At 36.8% G+C, this 20,623-nt stretch overlaps 1 protein-coding gene across 5 annotated transcripts in view; it reads left to right on the top strand.

Moving 5' to 3' along the window:
* EDIL3 (EGF like repeats and discoidin domains 3) overlaps positions 1 to 20,623 on the top strand; it is an 805,830-nt gene that overhangs the window by 475,134 nt on the left and 310,073 nt on the right. For 3 of the 5 annotated variants that reach the window (XM_045166535.1, XM_044947327.2, XM_006072355.4), the window contains one exon: positions 18,156 to 18,185. The exons of the other annotated variants lie outside the window; for them this stretch is intronic. In XM_045166535.1, the coding sequence (XP_045022470.1) occupies positions 18,156 to 18,185 (30 nt within the window). The remainder of the gene's footprint in view (positions 1 to 18,155; positions 18,186 to 20,623) is intronic. 5 annotated transcript variants of the gene reach the window in all.

Consider the following 20,623-nt stretch of genomic DNA (forward strand, 5'->3'; position numbering starts at 1 on the left):
ATCTGAGGTTATTGATATTTCTCCCAGCAATCTTGATTCCAGCTTGTACTTCATCCAGCCCAGCGTTTCTCATGATGTACTCTGTTAAATAAGCAGGGTAACAATATACAGCCTTGACATACTCCTTTTCCTATTTGGAACCAGTCTGTTGTTCCATGTCCATTTCTAACTGTTCCTTCCTGACCTCCACACAGATTTCTCAAGAGGCAACACTGAGAGAACCTAGAGATACAATAGCAATAATAATAATAATAGTAAAACCTGTAATTCCAGTGTTTTCATGCTGACCATGCTCTTGGAATTCTGTAGAAACACATTCTCTAAAGAATTGTATCATGATATTTTGATCAAGAGCTCATCCAGACTGAATTCAGTCTAACTCTTCTATTTTTTGTCTCTGTTACTTTGACCAAGTTGATTAATCTATTGATGCCTTTGTTCCTTATCTGTAAAATCTGGGAAATAACTAGTATCAACTTCAAAGAGATTTTGTTCAAATTAAGTGATTTATATATGTCAGGTTCTTAGGATTATTCCTGATTTGTAATAAAAGCTAGGTAGGAGTTATAAAAATAAGTAAATAAATATAATTAAACCTTATAGACAATTCAAACATTACATGCAAAAATCAAACTTTGAAGTCCCTGAATATTCTTCTATCATTTCAGCCATTAATAACATTGTTGAAATGTCCAATAAATCCTGACCTATTATTTTTATGTCAGGATTTTTTCTGCTTGTGCTTCAATATGCAAACTGGGGGCAATTTAGCTGTCAGCTTTTAATTTTTCAAAATTTTCTTTTCCTCAGTGTGTAATTTGACAAATCACCTCACTTATTATGGGAAAAAAGAGACCCCTATGTTTTATTATTTGAAAATTATGAGTAATGTAAGTAATGTTTGCATAATTAGGAATTGGCCTTTCCGGAATAGAGCTTTCCTTATGCTTACAGCAAATAACTTATGAATTTGTTTTTTTATAAGATTGCAAAATGGAAATCCTGTAAAGGGATAATAAATATGAAGTTAGAATTTATGACAACATATTAATATTAGGTTCTTAGATGTGATACATCAACAATAAGATCTCTGTGGCTTTGCATAAAGATAGAATCACAGAGCAGAAAGAAAACTAGAATCTTCCATTTAATGATTATTACCGAACATCTCTGGAAAGCTGTTCCTCACTCCAGGGTATACTCTCCTCTTTGTCTATGCCCCCAAGATAAAGAGCTTGACTTTGAGATACATTTGGGAAAGACTACAAAACACACACATCAATAGTCATTACACAATGCAGAAAATAATTATCCTAAGAGGAGAAAAAAAAATACTGTGGGTATCAAGAGGAGGAAAGGTTAGTTCCAGTCCCAGGGATCAAATTTGATGGGTGAGAAGGCTTTTGAGATGGGTTGGGATAGAAGTGCACTTTACCAGTAAAATTATTTGGTAGACACATTTTCAGCAAAGTTTGTTGTTTATTCACCAAGTCCTGTCTGACTCTTTGTGACTCCATGTTCTATAGCCTAGCAGTGTCTTCCAGGTGATAAAAAGCACAAAGATAAGAAGCCTGGGAACCTTCTGGAAGAATTAGCGGGAGTGCTTTTCTAGACTATGTGGGGTTTGTGGAGATGATGAAGAGCCAGACAGGATAGTGGTTTGGCTCTATTCTATATAGGGCTTTTAGTCGATCCTCTTGAACTATTTCCATAATAGAGATTTCAGCGTTATTAACAGTATTATCCCAGGAACATGATTCTGTAATCTCTTTTCCTGATATAATTGAAGCATACAAACACAAAAACAAAACAATACAAAACTCTTAACAAAACTTGTGATAATTTTTAAGTAGTACCTCAGGCTTTTTTTTTTTTTTTTTTAGGATTAAATTGTACTGTTTTTTCCATTACTTTTTTTTCTGCCTCCAAGATAAGTCTCTTTTTCAAATTCATTAACTGTTGTGATTGTTTTCAATAAGACTTAGTATAATAGGTAGTTGATTTGGAAAAGGCTCAGTGTGGCTTATTGACTGAAATCAGTGCTAATTTCTAACTTAGAATTTCTAACCAGAAATAATTGCTGAAAGAAACAAGCATAAAGGTTCAAAAATAGTTTTCAGGAGACCCTTCTATGACTAAAAATGTCATTGACAGATGGAAAAATCCCATGAGAAACCACAAAATATTTATATCCACCTGGATGAATACCTAGTCCTGGTCACTAAGGAAACTGTTTCAATGCCGAAAAGGTTTGTTTTTCCTGTCTGTGAACTTCATCAGCTACATATGAAATATATGCAAGCTGGATATTTTTGCTGGAGAGAAAGTGAAAGATTGGAAAAATACCTTTAAGGCTTTGTTTGATGTTAAACTTCTGCAAATTTTCCTTTTTATAAGGTACTTTTAGCATTGCCTGCAAGCCAGTCTATTCTTTCTTGACAGTCATGATTTTCTCCTTTCTCTTTTTTCTGCTTAAGCTTGCCCTCCGATGGGAAGGACATATGATTAGCTGTCCCCAGCATTCTAGCTATTGGTCTATAAGATGGGGCTGGAGGAAGGAGGGAAGTGAAGTGAAGTGAAAGTCTCTCAGTTGTGTCTGACTCTTTGGGACCCCATGGACAATACAATCCATGGAATTCTCCAGGCAAGAATACTGGAGTGGGTAGTCTTTCCCTTCTCCAGGAGATCTTCCCAACCCACCCAGGGATCAAACCCAGGTCTCCCACATTGCAGGTGGCTTCTTTACCAGCTGAGCCACAAGGGAAGCCCAAGAATACTGGAGTGGGTAGCCTATCCCTTCTCCAGCGAATCTTCCCGATTCAGGAATTGAACTGGGGTCTCCTGCATTGAAGGTGCATTCTTTACCAACTGACCTATTAGGGATGCCTAGGACGAAGGATGAAATGGAAGTTAATTCTTTCAGCAGCCTAAAAAAGTCAGGTAATAATGCCATTGCATTTTGGGCTAGTTAGATCTCACCTGGACATCAGTTCTTGTTGCTGTAAGATTTCTTTTTTGTTGCTACATTTTGAAAGACTTTGACACATTTTAATTTATCAAGAAATAGTTAACAAAAAAGGATGGCCAGGTTGCATGTTATGATTATGAAATTAAGTGGAGATGTTTGTCTCAGTTAAGAGAATTATATAGTTGTCTTCAAATATTTGAAAGGCTGGTACGTCAAAGAAAGACCCATTATTCCTTTGTTTTCCAGAGGCTATCTTTGGGAGAGTGATGTGACATGTTTCTTTGTGAGTTTAGAGTTTCCTGCCACTAGAAGTTTTGAAGCAACTTTGAGATTTTTGTTGGCAAGTTAGACTAAATGATCTTTAATTTTGGTTTGGATTTAAACTTTTATTTATGTGAAGTTCTTTACATCCTGTTATCTGAACAGGCTGTTTCCTAGACTGTTTCTTGATGGTTTGGAAAAATAGAAGTTAATAGTGTGCATTCACAACTTGAAAATTACCTCAAAGATAACAGGAATGGGGCTTGGGCTCCCCCTGAATACCTGTATCTTTATTCATTTTCATTGTCTCAAAGTTAGACCTGTCCACTTTTTTTATCACTTGAGTTCCTTAAAGACATTCCAATTAAGGAAAAATTCAGCCCAGGGAACCAAGTTTTGAAGACAGGGAAATTACATTGTCAATGTCATTTGATTAACACCTAAACGTGGATACACTGACTATTTTCTTTTAAAGAAGGTCCTAACGAGTCTGAAGAGAAAACATTTAATTTTAGCTTCTATTTTAACAGGCAAGAAAAAATTCTCTATAGCAGTCATTAACTCACTGCTGAGTAAGTCAGTGGCACATTAGATTAATCGAGTTCTGTACAGGCAAGCAGAGACTGTACTTTATCTCTTCTAGTTAGTGTCCTTGGGATGAGTTCAAACTACATGAAAAAAATAATTCCCCTTGACCAAAGAGAAACAGGTAGATCCACCAGAGATAGCTCAGTTCTTTTTAAGTTACACGTTCCACTGTTTTATTCCCTCATATTTTGAGTTTCAAAGATATTTTAATTAAGCCAGATGTGTGGATCTGTATTTTGGGAGCCTGTCATTTCAAAGCCATCATAAAATTTCTGAATCCCTCTTTATGAGTAGTGAAAAACGAATGATATTTTACTAAAAAGGCTTCTCAAATTTCATTAGTGGTATAAATGTCATATTTGACATAACTGTACCGTAGTAAATACTTCCTTGTGCGTGCACACACACACACACACACATTATATGCCAATATTTTGTAATAAGGTAATTTTCTGTTTTCAGTAACCATTAAGTTTACTAAACATTGAAGTTTTATATTATTTAGTGTAAGGATATTATATTCAGTATACAGCCCTACATACCCCGGTTGAGGTGATGGTGATAGTCAGGGAAATTTGTTCCTCCACAGCTTCATTTCCTCAAGCCCAGAGCTCAAGGATTTCTTTGCCTGTGTCTTGTGCTGTTTGGGCATAGGTCACGGCAACTTTTACTTAATCTCCATTAACAGTAACTCGAATCCAAGGGAGTAACTTTAATGGGAAGAAGTTACAAATACAAATATAATATTGTCCAGTATTTTTAAGAAGCATGTAACTAAAGATAGGCTGATAGCATAAAAGAGGCTCCTTTAAAAGCCTTATTTACAAGAAGTTAATAATTTATATTGTGATTAAGCTTATGGGCTCTTATTTATTTAATGAAATTATTTGCTCATTTATTTTGCTCAGAAAGCTGAGCTCTGAAGAATTGATGCTTTTGAACTGTGGTGTTGGAGAAGACTCTTGAGAGTCCTGTGGACTGCAAGGAGATCCAACCAGTCCATCCTAAAGGAGATCAGTCCTGAGTATTCATTGGAAGGACTGGCATTGAAGCTGAAACTCCAATACTTTGGCCACCTGATGGCCAAAGTCAGTCAGTTCTTTGACTGACTCATTTGAAAAGACCCTGATGCTGGGAAAGATTGAAGGTGGGAGGAGAAGGGGATAACAGAGGATGAGGTGGTTGGTTGGCATCACTGACTCAATGGATATAAGTTTGGGTAAATTCCAGGAGTTGGTGATGGACAGGGAGGCCTGGTGTGCTACAGTCCATGGAGTCACGAAGGGTTGGACATGACTGAGTGACTGAACTGAACTGAACTGATTTTTGTTTTATGGTTCTACCACCATTCAAATGGAGTCTGATTATTCATTGAAATAGTATTTCTAAGAGAAAAACCGTAAATCCATCCAAGTGTCATTCACTAGTGCTGTGTGTGTGTTTAGTTGCTTAGACGTGTCTGACTCTCTGTGGCCCCATGGACGATAGCCTTCCAGGCTCCTCTGTCCATGGGATTTTCCAGGCCAGAATACTGGAGAGGGTTACCTTTCTAACCCAGGGATTGAACCCATGTATCTTTAATCTCCTACATTGGCAGGCAGATTCTTTACCACTAGCGCCACCTCAGAAGTCCCTTATTCAGTGGAGACTCAGTTAAATAAACCATGATTTATCCATAAAATAAAATAACTATATTTTCATAGAAAAGATTGTGCAATATATTAATGAAAGCAAGTTAAGGAATATCATATTAATACATAATCCTCTTTTTACTTTTATGATATAAATATTTAATCATAATTACAAGAGCTGACTCAAAAGACCCTGATGCTGGGAAAGATTGACGGCAAAAGGAGAAGTGGATGACAGAGGATGAGATGGTTGGATGGCATCACTGACTCAGTGGACATGAGTTTGGGTAAACTCCGGGAGTTGGTGATGGACAGGGAGGCCTGGCGTGCTGCGGTTCATGGGGTTGCAAAGAGTTGGACACGACTGAGCAACTTAACTGACATATATTTATATATATAATCTGATATTTCATTATTTTTACTTTAAAGTGCAGTTTCTGTTGAGTTTTTAATTGATAATTTAGATAATTTAATAAATACATTTTTATCTTATAATGCAAATCTTAACCTATTATAACATTCTTTTTTGTTTGTTTGTTTGTTTGCCAACTCCTTAATCATAAAATCTCTTCTGACATTAACGTTTTATGTGCAATGATTCTGTGGTTTCCTTAAGTGGATGTTTCTGTGAGATTTGTCCTAGTCTTGCTGACTTATCTGTTACTTTTTTGGTTCTTTAGGTTTTAATAGATTTATATTTTAGATTAGCTCATTTGTCCAGAATTATAGGAGTGAACTGAGGTTGAAGTGAGTGGTTGCCCACGCATAAATAAAGCAGAAATCCATAGAACATGAGCCTGGTGATATTAGCTTCCTTCTGTCAGTTGCTGTGAAACAGAACAATATAGATTCTGTAACCATCTGAAATTCACATATGATAAGCAGGTGACCTCACCTGCATGACTTTCCTGTCACATTAAATAGCATTCTTCTTTCTAGGCCTATTCCCCCCTCTCCTGTATTAAATTTTTAAACAATTATGAATTAATTTTATTGGAAGTTGATAAATGTGACCAATCATTTATATTAACTCCAGATCTGCTTTATCCTTCACAAGTTTCTTTCTATTGGTTCATGAATTTTCTTAGGCTACTGTAGGTTTAATTTCCGATTTGCTTTTTACATGACTCCCAGTAACTAACTGGACTTCATTTTCTCATCTCTAAAACTGGATAGCTTTCCAGAAATATTTGCTTAGTACTAAAAATGTGCACTGTAGAAAATTAAAACATAATTGCTCCCTTCGAAAGAAGGATCATGGAAAATGCCCAGCTCAAGACCAAGACTGAAAAATACTATTGCCATTTTGATGAGAACTGCATTTAGGTTATAGTTTAAAAGCTAGTAGGAACTTTAAAGAAGCAACTAAGTCTGAAAACTGAAATAAATACTAAAGAATTGAGGGTGGTAAGATTTGCATTCAGTCTACAGTGATGAGATGAACTCAAATATGAGGGAGGACACATTGAATAAACAAAGGATATTTGAGGACAGTTGTATAAATACATGAAATATTAAATTATAGCCTTTTATAATGTCAAATCATCTAGCTTAAAGATCTTTTTAGTGATTCCTTTAAGTAGCAAAATGTGTCCTAATTATGTCCCCAAAGTCTCTTTAATGCTACCTGGGATATGAATATAGTCTACTTACTTTCTGCTACCCAGTACTCTGGGAATACTTTGTAAATTACATGTTGTTTTTTTACTCAGTAGGAAAAAAATGAAACCAAAGCTTTCATACACTCTTTATTATTTTCCCCATTTGTACCTCTTTCTAAACTGAGAAATCACAAATGCATTGCTAATTGCTGTTAAGATGATTCACTATATAAGTAGCTTATAAAACTCATGTGAGCTCTATTACTACTAAACTTTATAGAGTGAATTTGGTGTTTCGATTTTAATGAATCTATTAAATTAATAAGCAATAGTTTGGTGCTTTTTAATTTAAAATCACAGATTTGTATTTTCATGAGATGATCAAATGGTTATTAGAGCATTGTATTTTCAATTATTATTCCTTTTCTCTCCTGCCCCAAGAAAGAAAATCTGATTTATATGACTATATTTAATGATACAAGTTATTATATATAATTACATATAACTTTGGGGCTTCCCAGGTGGTGCTAGTGGTAAAGAACCTGCCTGCCAATGCCAGAGACAGTAAGAGACACTGGTTCGATCCCTGGGTCAGGAAATCCCTTGGAAAAGGGCATGGCAACCCATTCCAGCATTCTTGCCTGGAGAATCCCCATGAACAGAGGAGCCTGACAGGCTACAGACCATTGAGTTACAAAGATTTGGACATGAATGAAGCAAATGAGCACACATGCATGCACATATAACTTTATCTAACTAAAATATAGATGACATTTAAGACTTTCTCTTTGGTAAGCCTACTAACGTAACATAATGAAGTAGCTAAATCTTACTGAGTAACATGGAAGGCTGAATTAAGTATTTATTCATAATTTCTTTCTTTCTTTTGACAAACATTTGAGCCTTGCTGTGTTATAGGTACTAGTCTAAAAACTATAGTTATAAGGGTGAGCAAAAGAGGCACATCCTTGCCCTCATGAAACTCCTAGTCTAATGGCAGAGACTAGTAAACATGATAACCACATGTGTAGATAATTATATTTTATGTATTGCACATTGTTCAGTTCAGTCACTCATTTGCATGTCTGACTCTTTGCGACCCCATGAATCGCAGCACGCCAGGCCTCCCTGTCCATCACCAACTTCCGGAGTTCACTCAAACTCATATCTATCGAATCGGTGATGCCATCCAGCCATCTCATCCTCTGTCGTCCCCTTCTCCTCCTGCCCCCAATCCCTCCCAGTATCAGAGTCTTTTCCCATGAGTCAACTCTTCGCATGAAGTGGCCAAAGTACTGGGGTTTCAGCTTTAGCATCATTCCTTCCAAAGAAATCCTAGGGCTGATCTCCTTCAGAATGGACTGGCTGGATCTCCTTGCAGTCCAAGGGACTCTCAAGAGTCTTCTCCAACACCACAGTTCAAAAGCATCAATTCCTCGGCGCTCAGCCTTCTTCACAGTCCAACTCTCATATCCATACATGACCACTGGAAAAACCATAGCCTTGACTAGATGGACCTTTGTTGGCAAAGTAATGTCTCTGCTTTTAAATATGCTATCTAGGTTGGTCATAACTTTCCTTCCAAGGAGTAAGTGCCTTTTAATTTCATGGCTTCAGTCACCATCTGCAGTGATTTTGGAGCCCCAAAAAATAAAGTCTGACACTATTTCCACTGTTTCCCCATCTATTTGCCATGAAGTGATGGGACCAGATGCCATGATCTTCGTTTTCTGAATGTTGAGCTTTAAGCCAACTTTTTCACTCTCCTCTTTCACTGTCATCAAGAGGCTTTTGAGTTCCTCTTCACTTTCTGCCATAAGGGTGGTGTCATCTGCGTATCTGAGGTTATTAATATTTCTCCTGGCAATCTTGATTCCAGCTTGTGCTTCCTCCAGTCCAGCATTTCTCATTATGTACTCTGCATATAAGTTAAATAAGCAGGGTGACAATATACAACCTTGGTGTACTCCTTTTCCTATTTGGAACCAGTCTGTTGTTCCATGTCCACTTCTAACTGTTGCTTCTAGACCATTCAGGTATGACCTAAATCAAATCCCTTATGATTATACAGTGGAAGTGAGAAATAGATTTAAGGAACTAGATCTGATAGATAGAGTGCCCGATGAACTATGAATGGAGGTTCATGACATTGTACAGGAGACAGGGATCAAGAACATCCCCATGGAAAAGAAATGCAAAAAAGCAAAATGGCTGTCTGGGGAGGCCTTACAAATAGCTGTGAAAAGAAGAGAATCGAAAAGCAAAGGAGAAAAGGAAAGATATACCCATTTGAATGCAGAGTTCCAAAGAATAGCAAGAAAAGATAAGAAAGCCTTCCTCAGTGATCAATGCAAAGAAAGAGAGGAAAACAACAGAATGGGAAAGACTAGGGATCACTTCAAGAAAATTAGAGATACCAAGGGAACATTTCATGCAAAGATGGGCTCGATAAAGGACAGAAATGATATGGACCTAACAGAAACAGAAGATATTAAGAAGAGGTGGCAAGAATACACAGAAGAACTATACAAAAAAGATCTTCACGACCCAGATAATCTCGATGGTACGATCACTAACCTAGAGCCAGACATCCTGGAATGTGAAGTCAAGTGGGCCTTAGGAAGCATCACTACATACAAAACTAGTGGAGGTGATGGAATTCCAGTTGAGCTCTTTCAAATCCTGAAGGATGATGCTGTGAAAGTGCTGCACTAGATATGCCAGCAAATTTGGAAAACTCAGCAGTGGCCACAAGACTGGAAAAGGTCAGTTTTCATTCCAATCGCAAAGAAAGACAATGCCAAAGAATGCTCAAACTATCGCATAATTGCACTCATCTCACACGCTAGTAAAGTAATGCTCAAAATTCTCCAAGCCAGGCTTCAGCAATAGCAATATGTGGACAGTGAACTTCCAGATGTTCAAGCTGGTTTTAGAAAAGTCAGCAGAACCAGAGATCAAATTGCCAACATCCGCTGGATCATCGAAAAAGCAAGAGAGTTCCAGAAAAACATCTATTTCTGCTTTATTGACTATGCACATTGTTAACTGTGTTCAAATAAATGCCATCCTCCAAATCTAACACAAGAATCAAACTTCATGTAAAAGACTGATAGAATAGAGGCGACTTTGTAATTGTCTGAACCTTTTCTATGCAGTGTCTACTGCTCCTCACTGTGGCCCAATTACTCTGCAGTTCTCAGCGTGCAGAATTGAGCGCACAGTATGCTGTCTGAAGTCTTTGGCCAGGAGAGATTAACACTTCTCTTCATACTTTCACAAAGAAGGAGTTGGTAATAACAACTTTAAGTCCTGAGGCACTTCCTCATTGGGCCATTGGCCAAAAACAAGCAAATCAACAAACAATAAAACAAAGATTTTATAAACCAAAACCTCCCTCTAAATACTTCTCTGAATACTTCCAGAGGCAGCTCCACAACTTACTTAAATGACTGAATTCACACATTTTAAATGGTAGTTTACTCTACTTTGCCTTAGTAATCACACCCACACACACATACACACACACATTTATAGCATTTAACATCTGGGCAGACATGAATAATCATGCATACATAACATCATTGTTATTTTTGCATCACTGCAGTTGAGTAAAAGCATTCTAAGATGTTGTGAAAATACAGAAATACATATTTCTTGTTGCTTTGCTCATGGAAATAATGGATTGTATAGGTAATTCTATATTTGCAAAGCATGTTCAGTGCATAATTAACTAGTTATATAGTATAGCAGACAAAATGATCCATAAATCAATATGAACTGAGTAACATCTTGTAAAATAAATTATCATATGCTAAGAAGTGTATTTTATATATATCATAATGAACTTTTCCAATTTGATGGTGAGCCATGCTGTGTATATGATTGTTTTAAATGGGTAGAATTTCTATGTTTTGAAAGTGTACTTAAAACACCCAAGGATAAGACAAAAACAAAACAACAGCAACCAAAAAAAAAAAAAACCAAACAAAACAGGAGATATAAGAATTGTTGAAACCACACAGAAATTAGAGCTGGTCCAATGAAGAAGTATGTGTGTTTTAATAGCACATGTATATCAGAGCAATACACGGCTCAGTGGGTAATTATTGTACTTGACAGTTGATCCTATGATCAAAGGAGAAAGGGAAGGAGAAGGGAAAGAAGGAAGGGAAGAAAAAACTGTAGAATGCACTCTTCTTTGATCAAGCACCAGCTCAGTTCATGAACATGATCACTGCCAGACTGCTCGGAAAAGTTTGTGAGCAACTTTGAAATTAGAGAAATAGATTCATTGTATCAAAATATGGTGGTAAGCTCCATGGACAAATTAAAATTTGTGGAAAGCCCACCTGTCCTCTGAAGTACCGTCCTGAACTGTATATATTTCCAGTCTTGCCTCCCTCAGTTCGGTTCAGTTGCTCAGTTGTATCTGACTCTGCAGCCCCATGGACTGCAGCACGCCAGGCCTCCCTGTCCATCACCAAATATTGGAATTTACTCAAATTCATGTCCATTGAGTTGGTGATGCCATCCAACTATATCATTGTCTGTCGTCCCCTTCTCTGACTTCAATCTTTCCCAGCATCAGGATCTTTTCAAATGAGTCAGTTCTTTGCATCAGGTGGCCAAAGTATTGGAGTTTCAGCTTCAACATCAGTCCTTCCAATGAACACTCAGGATTGATCTCCTTTAGGATGGACTGGTTGGATCTCCTTGCAGTCCAAGGGACTCTCAACAGTCTTCTTCAACACCACAGTTCAAAAGCATCAATTCTTTGGTGCTCAGCTTTCTTTATAGTCCAACTCTCACATCTATACTTGACTACTGGAAAAACCATAGCCTTGACTAGGCGGAGCTTTGTTGCCTCCTTCAGAGACAATTAATTTCTTAGGCATTCAAAAATATTTTAAATGGGAACAGCAAAACTATGTACCATTGCAGTAGAGTGCTATTACTGGCAAATAAGAGAAAGCTCAACTAAAACTATATAAACAATAAAGTGCTAGTATTTTTCCTCAGAGCTAGAAGTCTAGAGTGAGATCAACGTATGATTCAATGGGTCAATAATATCATCTATAATCTAATTTCCTTTTGTTTGTCTACTTAGTCTTGAGAATTGTCTTCTTTCTAAAGCCAGCTTCCATCTTGGTTGCAAGATGTCTGTCAACTTGCTTCTGGGGCCATAGACTTGCTTGTCTGTATCTGAAGAGGTGAGAGAGAGAGGGTTATTAGCAGACACTTTCTCAGAAGGAAGTAAATTCCAAGAGCTGCTTCTTGCCCAAACACAAACCTGTCCTCACATATTACTGTCCCCAAATGGATCATATACTTACTTAGACAAATAACTGTGGGTAGGAAAAGGGAAAATATTTACTTTGTTCTGAGATACAGACTTTTCTTTCTAAATTTGAAGGGCGAGTCATCACCCCCAAGGCTCTGATAGTGAGAAAGCCAAATAAACCTGAACATATTGCAAGAGAAAGAATTGAAAGCTGCTGAAGCAACCACAGTGTACACTGAAGAGGGGTTTCTGCAAGCCTGCTAATTTACTTCAGGACTTCCAACAACTGAACCCATTGCTCTGCCGCAAACTTTATGGGTGGAGCCATAATTCTCAAACTTAGTGCTCATAACAGGCACATTGTGAGCTTTCTAAAAATGCAAAAAACTTGGGCTATTAGCCACAATTCAAATCCAAACACCAAATCAAAACCTCTAAGACATTTTAACAAAATCCCAGACGATTCTGTTATGGGCAATGAGAGGACCACACTGGTTTCAGTTCAGTTCAGTTCAGTCACTCAGTCGTGTCTGACTCTTTGCGACCACATGGACTGTAGCACACCAGGCTTCCCTGTCCATCACCAACTCCCGGAGTTAACTCAAACTCATGTCCATTGAGTCAGTGATGCCATCCAATCATCTCATCCTCTGTCATCCCCTTCTCCTCCTGCCTTCAATCTTTCCCAGCATCAGGGTCTTTTCAGATGAGTCAGTTCTTCACATCGGGTAGCCAAATATTGGAGTTTCAGCTTAAGAATCAGTCCTTACAATTCAGGACTGATCTCCTTTAGGATGGACTGATTGGATCTCCTTGCAGTCTGTGGGCCTCTCAAAAGTCTTCAACACCACAGTTCAAAGCATCAATTCTTCATTGCTCAGCTTTCTTATAGTCCAACATCCATACATGACTACTGGAAAAACCATAACTTTGACTAGATCAACCTTTGTTGGCAAAGTAATGTCTCTCTGCTTTTTAATATGCTGTCTAGGTTGGTCATAGCTTTCCTTCCAAGGAGTAAGCATCTTTTAATTTCATGGCTGCAGTCACCATCTGCAGTGATTTTGGAGCCCCAAAGAATAAAGTCTGTCATTGTTTCCACTGTTTGCCCATCTATTTGCCATGAAATGGTGGGACCGGATGCCATGATTTTAGTTTTCTGAATGTTGAGTCTTAAGCCAACTTTTTCACTCTCCTCTTTCACTGTCATCAAGAGGCTCTTTAGTTCTTTGCTTTCTGCCATAAGTGTGGTGTCATCTGCGTATCTGAGGTTATTGATATTTCTCCCAGCAATCTTGATCCCAGCTTGTGCTTCATCCAACCCAGCATTTCTCATGATGTACTCTGCATATAAGTTAAATAAGCAGGTTGACAATATACAGCCTTGATGTACTCCTTTTCCTATTTGGAACCAGTCTCTTGTTCCGTGTCCAGTTCTAACTGTTGCTTCCTTGACCTGCATACAGATTCTTAGGAGGCAGGTCAGGTGATCTGGTATTCCCATATCTTTAAGAATTTTCCAGAGTTTATTGTGGTCCACACGCTGGGTTAGCTTCTCTATATTAAATATATACATTTGCTCTCTGTTTTCCTACTATTACCATAATTTCAATACATTCATCTACGTTGTCACCAGGGAGAACAATACAGAGTTTTTAGTTTTTATTTTTCTTGGTGCATGTGTTTTTAATTTCCAGGATTACAGGAAGTTGCATGTGACACAAACATGTATGTTTGTATTTGATTTGCTGATTCATGAATTCCAAGAAGCAAATAAAAAGAGTAAGGAATCATTGGATATCATGAGATTACTTCTGTGATCCTTAATTTCACGTCACTAAATAAACCACTAATGTCCATTTAGAGTTTTGGTTGTACTCCTGGGGCTCTTGCTGCCACCTGTTTATAGTTCATGGTGCTTTTTTTGGTAATGAGTTAGTCTACAAAGCCTTCTTTGCTAGCAATAACTGAAACAGTGAATTAATACCAATCCTAACCCTTATGTGACTTTGTGAGTATATAGGTTGTTTTAATAATATGCATTTTGGTTAATAGTATGAATATAGTTAGCAATATGAATATAGTTACATCTGCATGTTATGAGAAACCATGACTATGGAGGTGTTTCATGGAAATACAATTGTATGCAGACTTGTGGACCTGCTGATTCTAATATTGTTAATTGGTTACAAACCTTCTTTCAGGTATTATAGTCGCAAGTGTAGGTTAGTGCACTGCTTGCCCCAGAAGTTTGGTTTTAAGACTAATTGCTATTACTCCTGTAAGTTCTTCTGTACTTGCTAGTTCTTTCCTAAAATTTCTTGCTTCTCTGTATATAATGAAGAAGTAAAACCTTAGTACTTCTGATCTTCTCTCTTAGGTATTACAGGCTTAGGATGTTTTATTTAACCATCTAGGCAGACTCTGAGCTGCCTCTGCCTATCCCTGGATTGTAAGGGAGTTGAAAAAGTTTCTAAAGCAGCACTTCATTTCTTAAAGGGATTTCTCTTGCAGCCCTTATATCCAGTTTTTGTTTTTTTCCCTTAGGCTAAGACCAAGGAATGTTATCATAGTTATAACCAATCCTTATTTCTTGATTCCATCTCCTTTTTACTTTTCTATTTTGGTGGATACTGAATCAGCACTTTGTGAGAAAGTAAGGCACAGTGGAGAATTTTGAGCATTACTTAAAGTAATGCTCAAAATTCTCCAAGCCAGGCTTCAGCAATATGTGAACCATGAACTTCCTGATGTTCAAGCTGGTTTTAGAAAAGGCAGAGGAACCAGAAATCAAATTGCCAACATCCGCTGGATCATGGAAAAAGCAAGAGAGTTCCAGAAAAGCATCTATTTCTGCTTTATTGACTATGCCAAAGCCTTTGACTGTGTGGAGCACAATAAACTGTGGAAAATTCTGAAAGAGATGGGAATACCAGACCACCTGATCTGCCTCTTGAGAAATTTGTATGCAGGTCAGGAAGCAACAGTTAGAACTGGACATGGAACAACAGACTGGTTCCAAATAGGAAAAGGAGTTCATCAAGGCTGTATATTGTCACCCTGTTTATTTAACTTATATGCAGAGTACATCATGAGAAATGCTGGACTGGAAGAAGCACAAGCTGGAATCAAGATTGCCAGGAGAAATATCAATAACCTCAGATATGCAGATGACACCACCCTTATGGTAGAAAGTGAAGAGGAACTCAAAAGCTTCTTGATGAAAGTGAAAGTGGAGAGTGAAAAAGTTGGCTTAAAGCTCAACATTCAGAAAACGAAGATCATGGCATCCGGTCCCATCACTTCATGGGAAATAGATGCGGAAACAGTGAAAACAGTGTCAGACTTTCTTTTTTGGGGCCCCAAAATCACTGCAGATGGTGACTGCAGCCATGAAATTAAAAGACGCTTACTCCTTGGAAGGAAAGTTATGACCAACCTAGATAGCATATTCAAAACCAGAGACATTACTTTGCCAACAAAGATTCGTCTAGTCAAGGCTATGGTTTTTCCAGTGGTCATGTATGGATATGAGAGTTGGACTGTGAAGAAGGCTGAGCGCCGAGGAATTGATGCTTTTGAACTGTGGTGTTGGAGAAGACTCTTGAGAGTCCCTTGGACTGCAAGAAGATCCAGCCAGTCCATTCTGAAGGAGATCAGCCCTGGGATTCCTTTGGAAGGAATGATGCTAAAATGAAACTCCAGTACTTTGGCCACCTCATGCGAAGAGTTGACTCATTGGAAAAGACTCTGATGGTGGGAGGGATTAGGGGCAGGAGGAGAAGGGGACGACAGAGGATGAGATGGCTGGATGGCATCACTGACTCGATGGACGTGAGTCTGAGTGAACTCTGGGAGTTGGTGATGGACAGGGAGGCCTGGCGTGCTGCTATTCATGAGGTCACAAAGAGTTGGACACGACTGAGCAACTGATCTGATATCTGAAGGGACAGTGGAAAAGTGGTTTTCAAATCACATGAGCTGAAATTCAAATTGACCTTAGACAAAATGTTCTGTCACTAGCAACCTCTGTCCCTTCATCTACCAAATAAGAGTATACTTCATCTCCTTGTTTCTTTTATAAATTCAGTTCACACACACAAAGTGACCGGCTATAAACTTTTTTTTTTGGTGGTTGTTCCTTTTGAATCTCCAGACTTTTACTAACAATGACCCATAAAAGTCAACACTTCTTTAAGCCCCTGTGGTATTTTCCTAAAAGGGGATTCCTGGAAGCTACTGAAGGTTTTCCTCTTTGAACATGTTGTGATGTGTTTGGGACATGATAAAGCAGCAAAAAGCTTTTAAAAATTTCTGTTCTCTACACCATGTGTGCCAAGTGTGTTTGCACTCTCGAATTTTCTTTATTTTTTTTTTTCCTGGTGCCAAGGAGACAAGCCAAGAAGTGTGAGAGAAAAATACTGTCAGGGCACAAAGTAAGCTTGTCTTATGTGTTCTCTGTGCAGATGTAACCCTAACAGGAAAGAGAGGAGAACTCTCCCTAGTTAGACAGAGGTACCTTGATGAACGAATCACCTGGGAACAAAGCTCTTTTATAAGCAATTCAGCTGAGTAAATTTTTATTTTAAAACTTCATAAATCCAATGAAGTAGTATTGGCTAGAGTAATATAATTCAACAGTAATATTCTGCTTAAGTTGCACTTGTGCACAGAGCAGAAATATCTTCTCACAGAGCATGTCTGTTAGTGTAAAGGTGAAACGTGAATTCTAGGCAAAATTGTGAAGCTGCTTCTCTCTTGCAGTTCCATCCCCCACAAACACACAGTTAATTATTACCCCTGGAGTTGTGCTGTTCTCAAAAATGTCTCCCTTTTAAAGAACAAATCAAAATGATTAACAATTTGAGTTATACCTCCAATATAATCAATACATTATAATGATATTACCTAGTCTTATCTCAATTCAGGCTCCAAATTACTACCATTGAAGGAGACCCTGGCTTAATTGGTTTGAAATGGGGCCCAGAGTTTGGCATCTTGTATAGATGTGGAGTTATGAACCACTGCTTTAGCAGAAAGTTGTTTTCATTATGTGATCTCTCTTTTTGTAATATCCATGCTTATCTGTGTATGTGCGGTAGAACACTTGTGTCAGAATCACTTGGGATCAACCTTTAAATTGCAGGATCCTGTGGTTTCACCACAGAACCACCACTACTGAATCTTGAAGTGTGTGATACACATGAGTTGAGTGTATTTGTGTGTGAATGTGATGGGGCAAGAGAAAGATTGAATCTCTGTGTTTAACTAACACTCAGAGTGATTCTAAGTTACTCTAAGGTTTAATAATTCCTATTTTTTTAAATAATTTCTACCTCGTGAAGCAAAATTTTTGGCAGTTAATAATACCATTTAATTCCTCTTTGCTAATAGAAAATTTCCATGAAGTGGTGATGGTTGGGGTATTCATATGTAACATATAATTTATATTTTAAACAATATTATTTATAATATAATTTGCACTCAGACTAAAAAAAAAATCAACCTTGTTTGCAAAAGGACAGAAAATTCAAATTTAAATAACTGAATGGTCTTTTCTAATGCTTTTTTAAAAATATGGATGTACTTAGCTGTTAATTTAACATGTGTATCTGTTTATCTAATTATCTAATGACAAATTTCTAATGTACGACACAAAATTTCCAGTCAGAGACTTTTATTTATTATTTAGAAATGTGAAATATATTTATGTTCAATCTCAATTTCTCTGTCTCTTTCTCCCCTTTTCTCTCCCTCTCACATCATTCCCACCTCTCTTTCCCCCTACTCCACCCGCCCCCATCTCTTTTCCTCTATCATAGCATCAGATGATGAAGAGCCAACTTCAGCAGGTAAAGTTTCTGTGCTATAAAAAATATTCCTATTTAATTTAAGACCTTTAATAGAGATGTATTTGTCCAGGTTTCAACCAGAAACCTGGCACAGTTTAATATACTTTATTTCTTGAATCCATTATGCTGTCCCAGACTAAATGACATTGTTATGAGTTTAAAGTAAAAAGAGAAAATAATTAAAAATGAACTGTCACAGTGGAAATCATAACACAAAACACATCAGTATGAAAGAATAAGGAAAATTGGAATATTAAAACATTGAGAAAAGTGCCAATAAATAATAAAATGGGGAGAAAAACTGAAATGATAAAATGCAGAAAAATAATAAAATGAGACTGAAAGGAAAAAGAGGAAAGTGGTAAAACATACTTTCAGAAATATGACTTACCATGATAGAATATTGCATTATCACATATTTGATATTGAACATGATATTCATATAAGTTTAAGGATAAAAATTATGTTGTTGCTTCAAATACTCACTTTTTTTAAGAAACTAATTTCTGTAGTTATAACTTAATGATACTGAAATTTGGCTTCATGATATTGCTCCTCATTTGTCTGATCAGCATTTATCAAGTAAAGGCTGAGATCTGAACTAAAATCTGTGAGGAATGCCAACGGTACGTTTATAAGAAGAAAGTCAGCACCACAGCCAATCTGGTTAGCAAGTAATAAAAGGCCCAGGCTAGCAAACAGCAAAATCAGGAAAAAGGGATGAAGTCTTAAGATGGAGGGATCAGAGGCTAGTTGGAAGAGAAAGATGAGACCTTTGCACCAGAGTTGTCTTAGGCAGTTTGAGGGAGTTAGGCCTGAGAGATATGAGCAGGAAATGGTTACTGAAAATAATTGACACAAATGGGACTTGACTTTACAGGAAATGTGAAATGTAGCCCTGTTATTTGGAACTTGGGTACAAGATAGGGTCTTTTCAATTCAGAGACAACATTTCAGTTGGTGAGAAACTTCTTGATTTCTACCTTCTTCTAAAACTGGGTAGGGATTTTTACCTGTAAAAGTAGTTCAAAAAGTCAAAATTCAATAGAATAAAGTGAAATAGACATCTTACATATATCTTTGGTAAACTTCAAAAATACCATATTGCATGATGCTCATTATCACTGTTTTGAAATGGAATCACAGAATACGGTAAATTTTCAATTAATGTTTCATTTTCATAATATTGCTAGATAGTTTGTAACCTGATTTGGATAAGAACTCTATAATTTTCTCCTACTCTAGTCAGTATTATGCAGCATATTTTTAGGAGCAACCGAATCATATGACTCAGTAGCAGACTTATGTGTTGTTATGAGTTTCCACTGCCTGGTTTCTGAATTTTTTACCCTAACTTGAGGCTTTAGTGTTGACAGGGTTGCTCAAAGACTGTTTCTCAGCCTTAATTGAATCTTTTCTTTCTGTGAGTACCAGTCCTTGTGAGCCCATGCTTTCTAGCCCAGTCTCATTCCTCTAATATTTTTATACCCCATTCCTTGTTATGATGCCTGCCAAGCAATTTTGGTGACTTTGCAAAATAATTATTATTTTTGCATGATGAAGATTAATTGTAACAATGTAAATAATACTTAAAATATAAATATTTCTTGGTATAATTTTCTTGTTTTAAATTAATTTAATACTTTCTATGCTTATTAAGAAATTCTTTTGTAAATGCAACTAAATACTTCCCCTGCACAAATATTTAACTTGAGAGTGATCTGAACATCATAGACTTTAAATTATGCTTTAAAACTATTTTTTTTCAGACATGACCAGGTTTTTTTGTGTGATTTTAGCATAGACAATTAGAATAGAACAAATGTATTCTTAAGTAATGTCAAATAATTTCACATGAATATTACATTAAGAAGATTTGCATTTAATAAAGCAGACATTCCTTTTACATTGAACTGCCACTGGGAAACAAATGTTATTCCTTTAATTTTATCAAAATATATAATATAAAATATAATTGTGTAGTTCTATTAAAACTTTTGATGCAGAATTATGAGGTTAGTAAAGGCCTAAATTCATAAAGACTATGAATAATTGTGGAAAGTGGATTGTGATTGTTTAGTCCTTTGTTGCTACTACTTGCCCCTAATTTTTTCAATAATTTTCTAAATTAAATATTTATTATTCTATTCATATGTCTATTTTATCAAAATATGTCTATTTAAAAATAATATGCATAATATATTTAATAGATTATGAATATCCTCTGTTTTTGCTTTCATCTCCTGCCAACAGAGTTTATCTAGAATGATATTTTCCAGGTTCAGACTTGCTTAATTTATCCTTTGTGATCCTTCTTTATCTTTCTTTCCTGTTATTTCTTCATTCTATTTAAATTATCAGTGAAACCCAGTCATTTGTTTGACACAGTAGTTGTACCTGGATTAAACTTTTATATGTCCCCATATGATATCTTTATC

The sequence above is a fragment of the Bubalus bubalis genome, chromosome 9, assembly GCF_019923935.1.
Source record: "Bubalus bubalis isolate 160015118507 breed Murrah chromosome 9, NDDB_SH_1, whole genome shotgun sequence".
Lineage (NCBI taxonomy): Eukaryota > Metazoa > Chordata > Mammalia > Artiodactyla > Bovidae > Bubalus > Bubalus bubalis.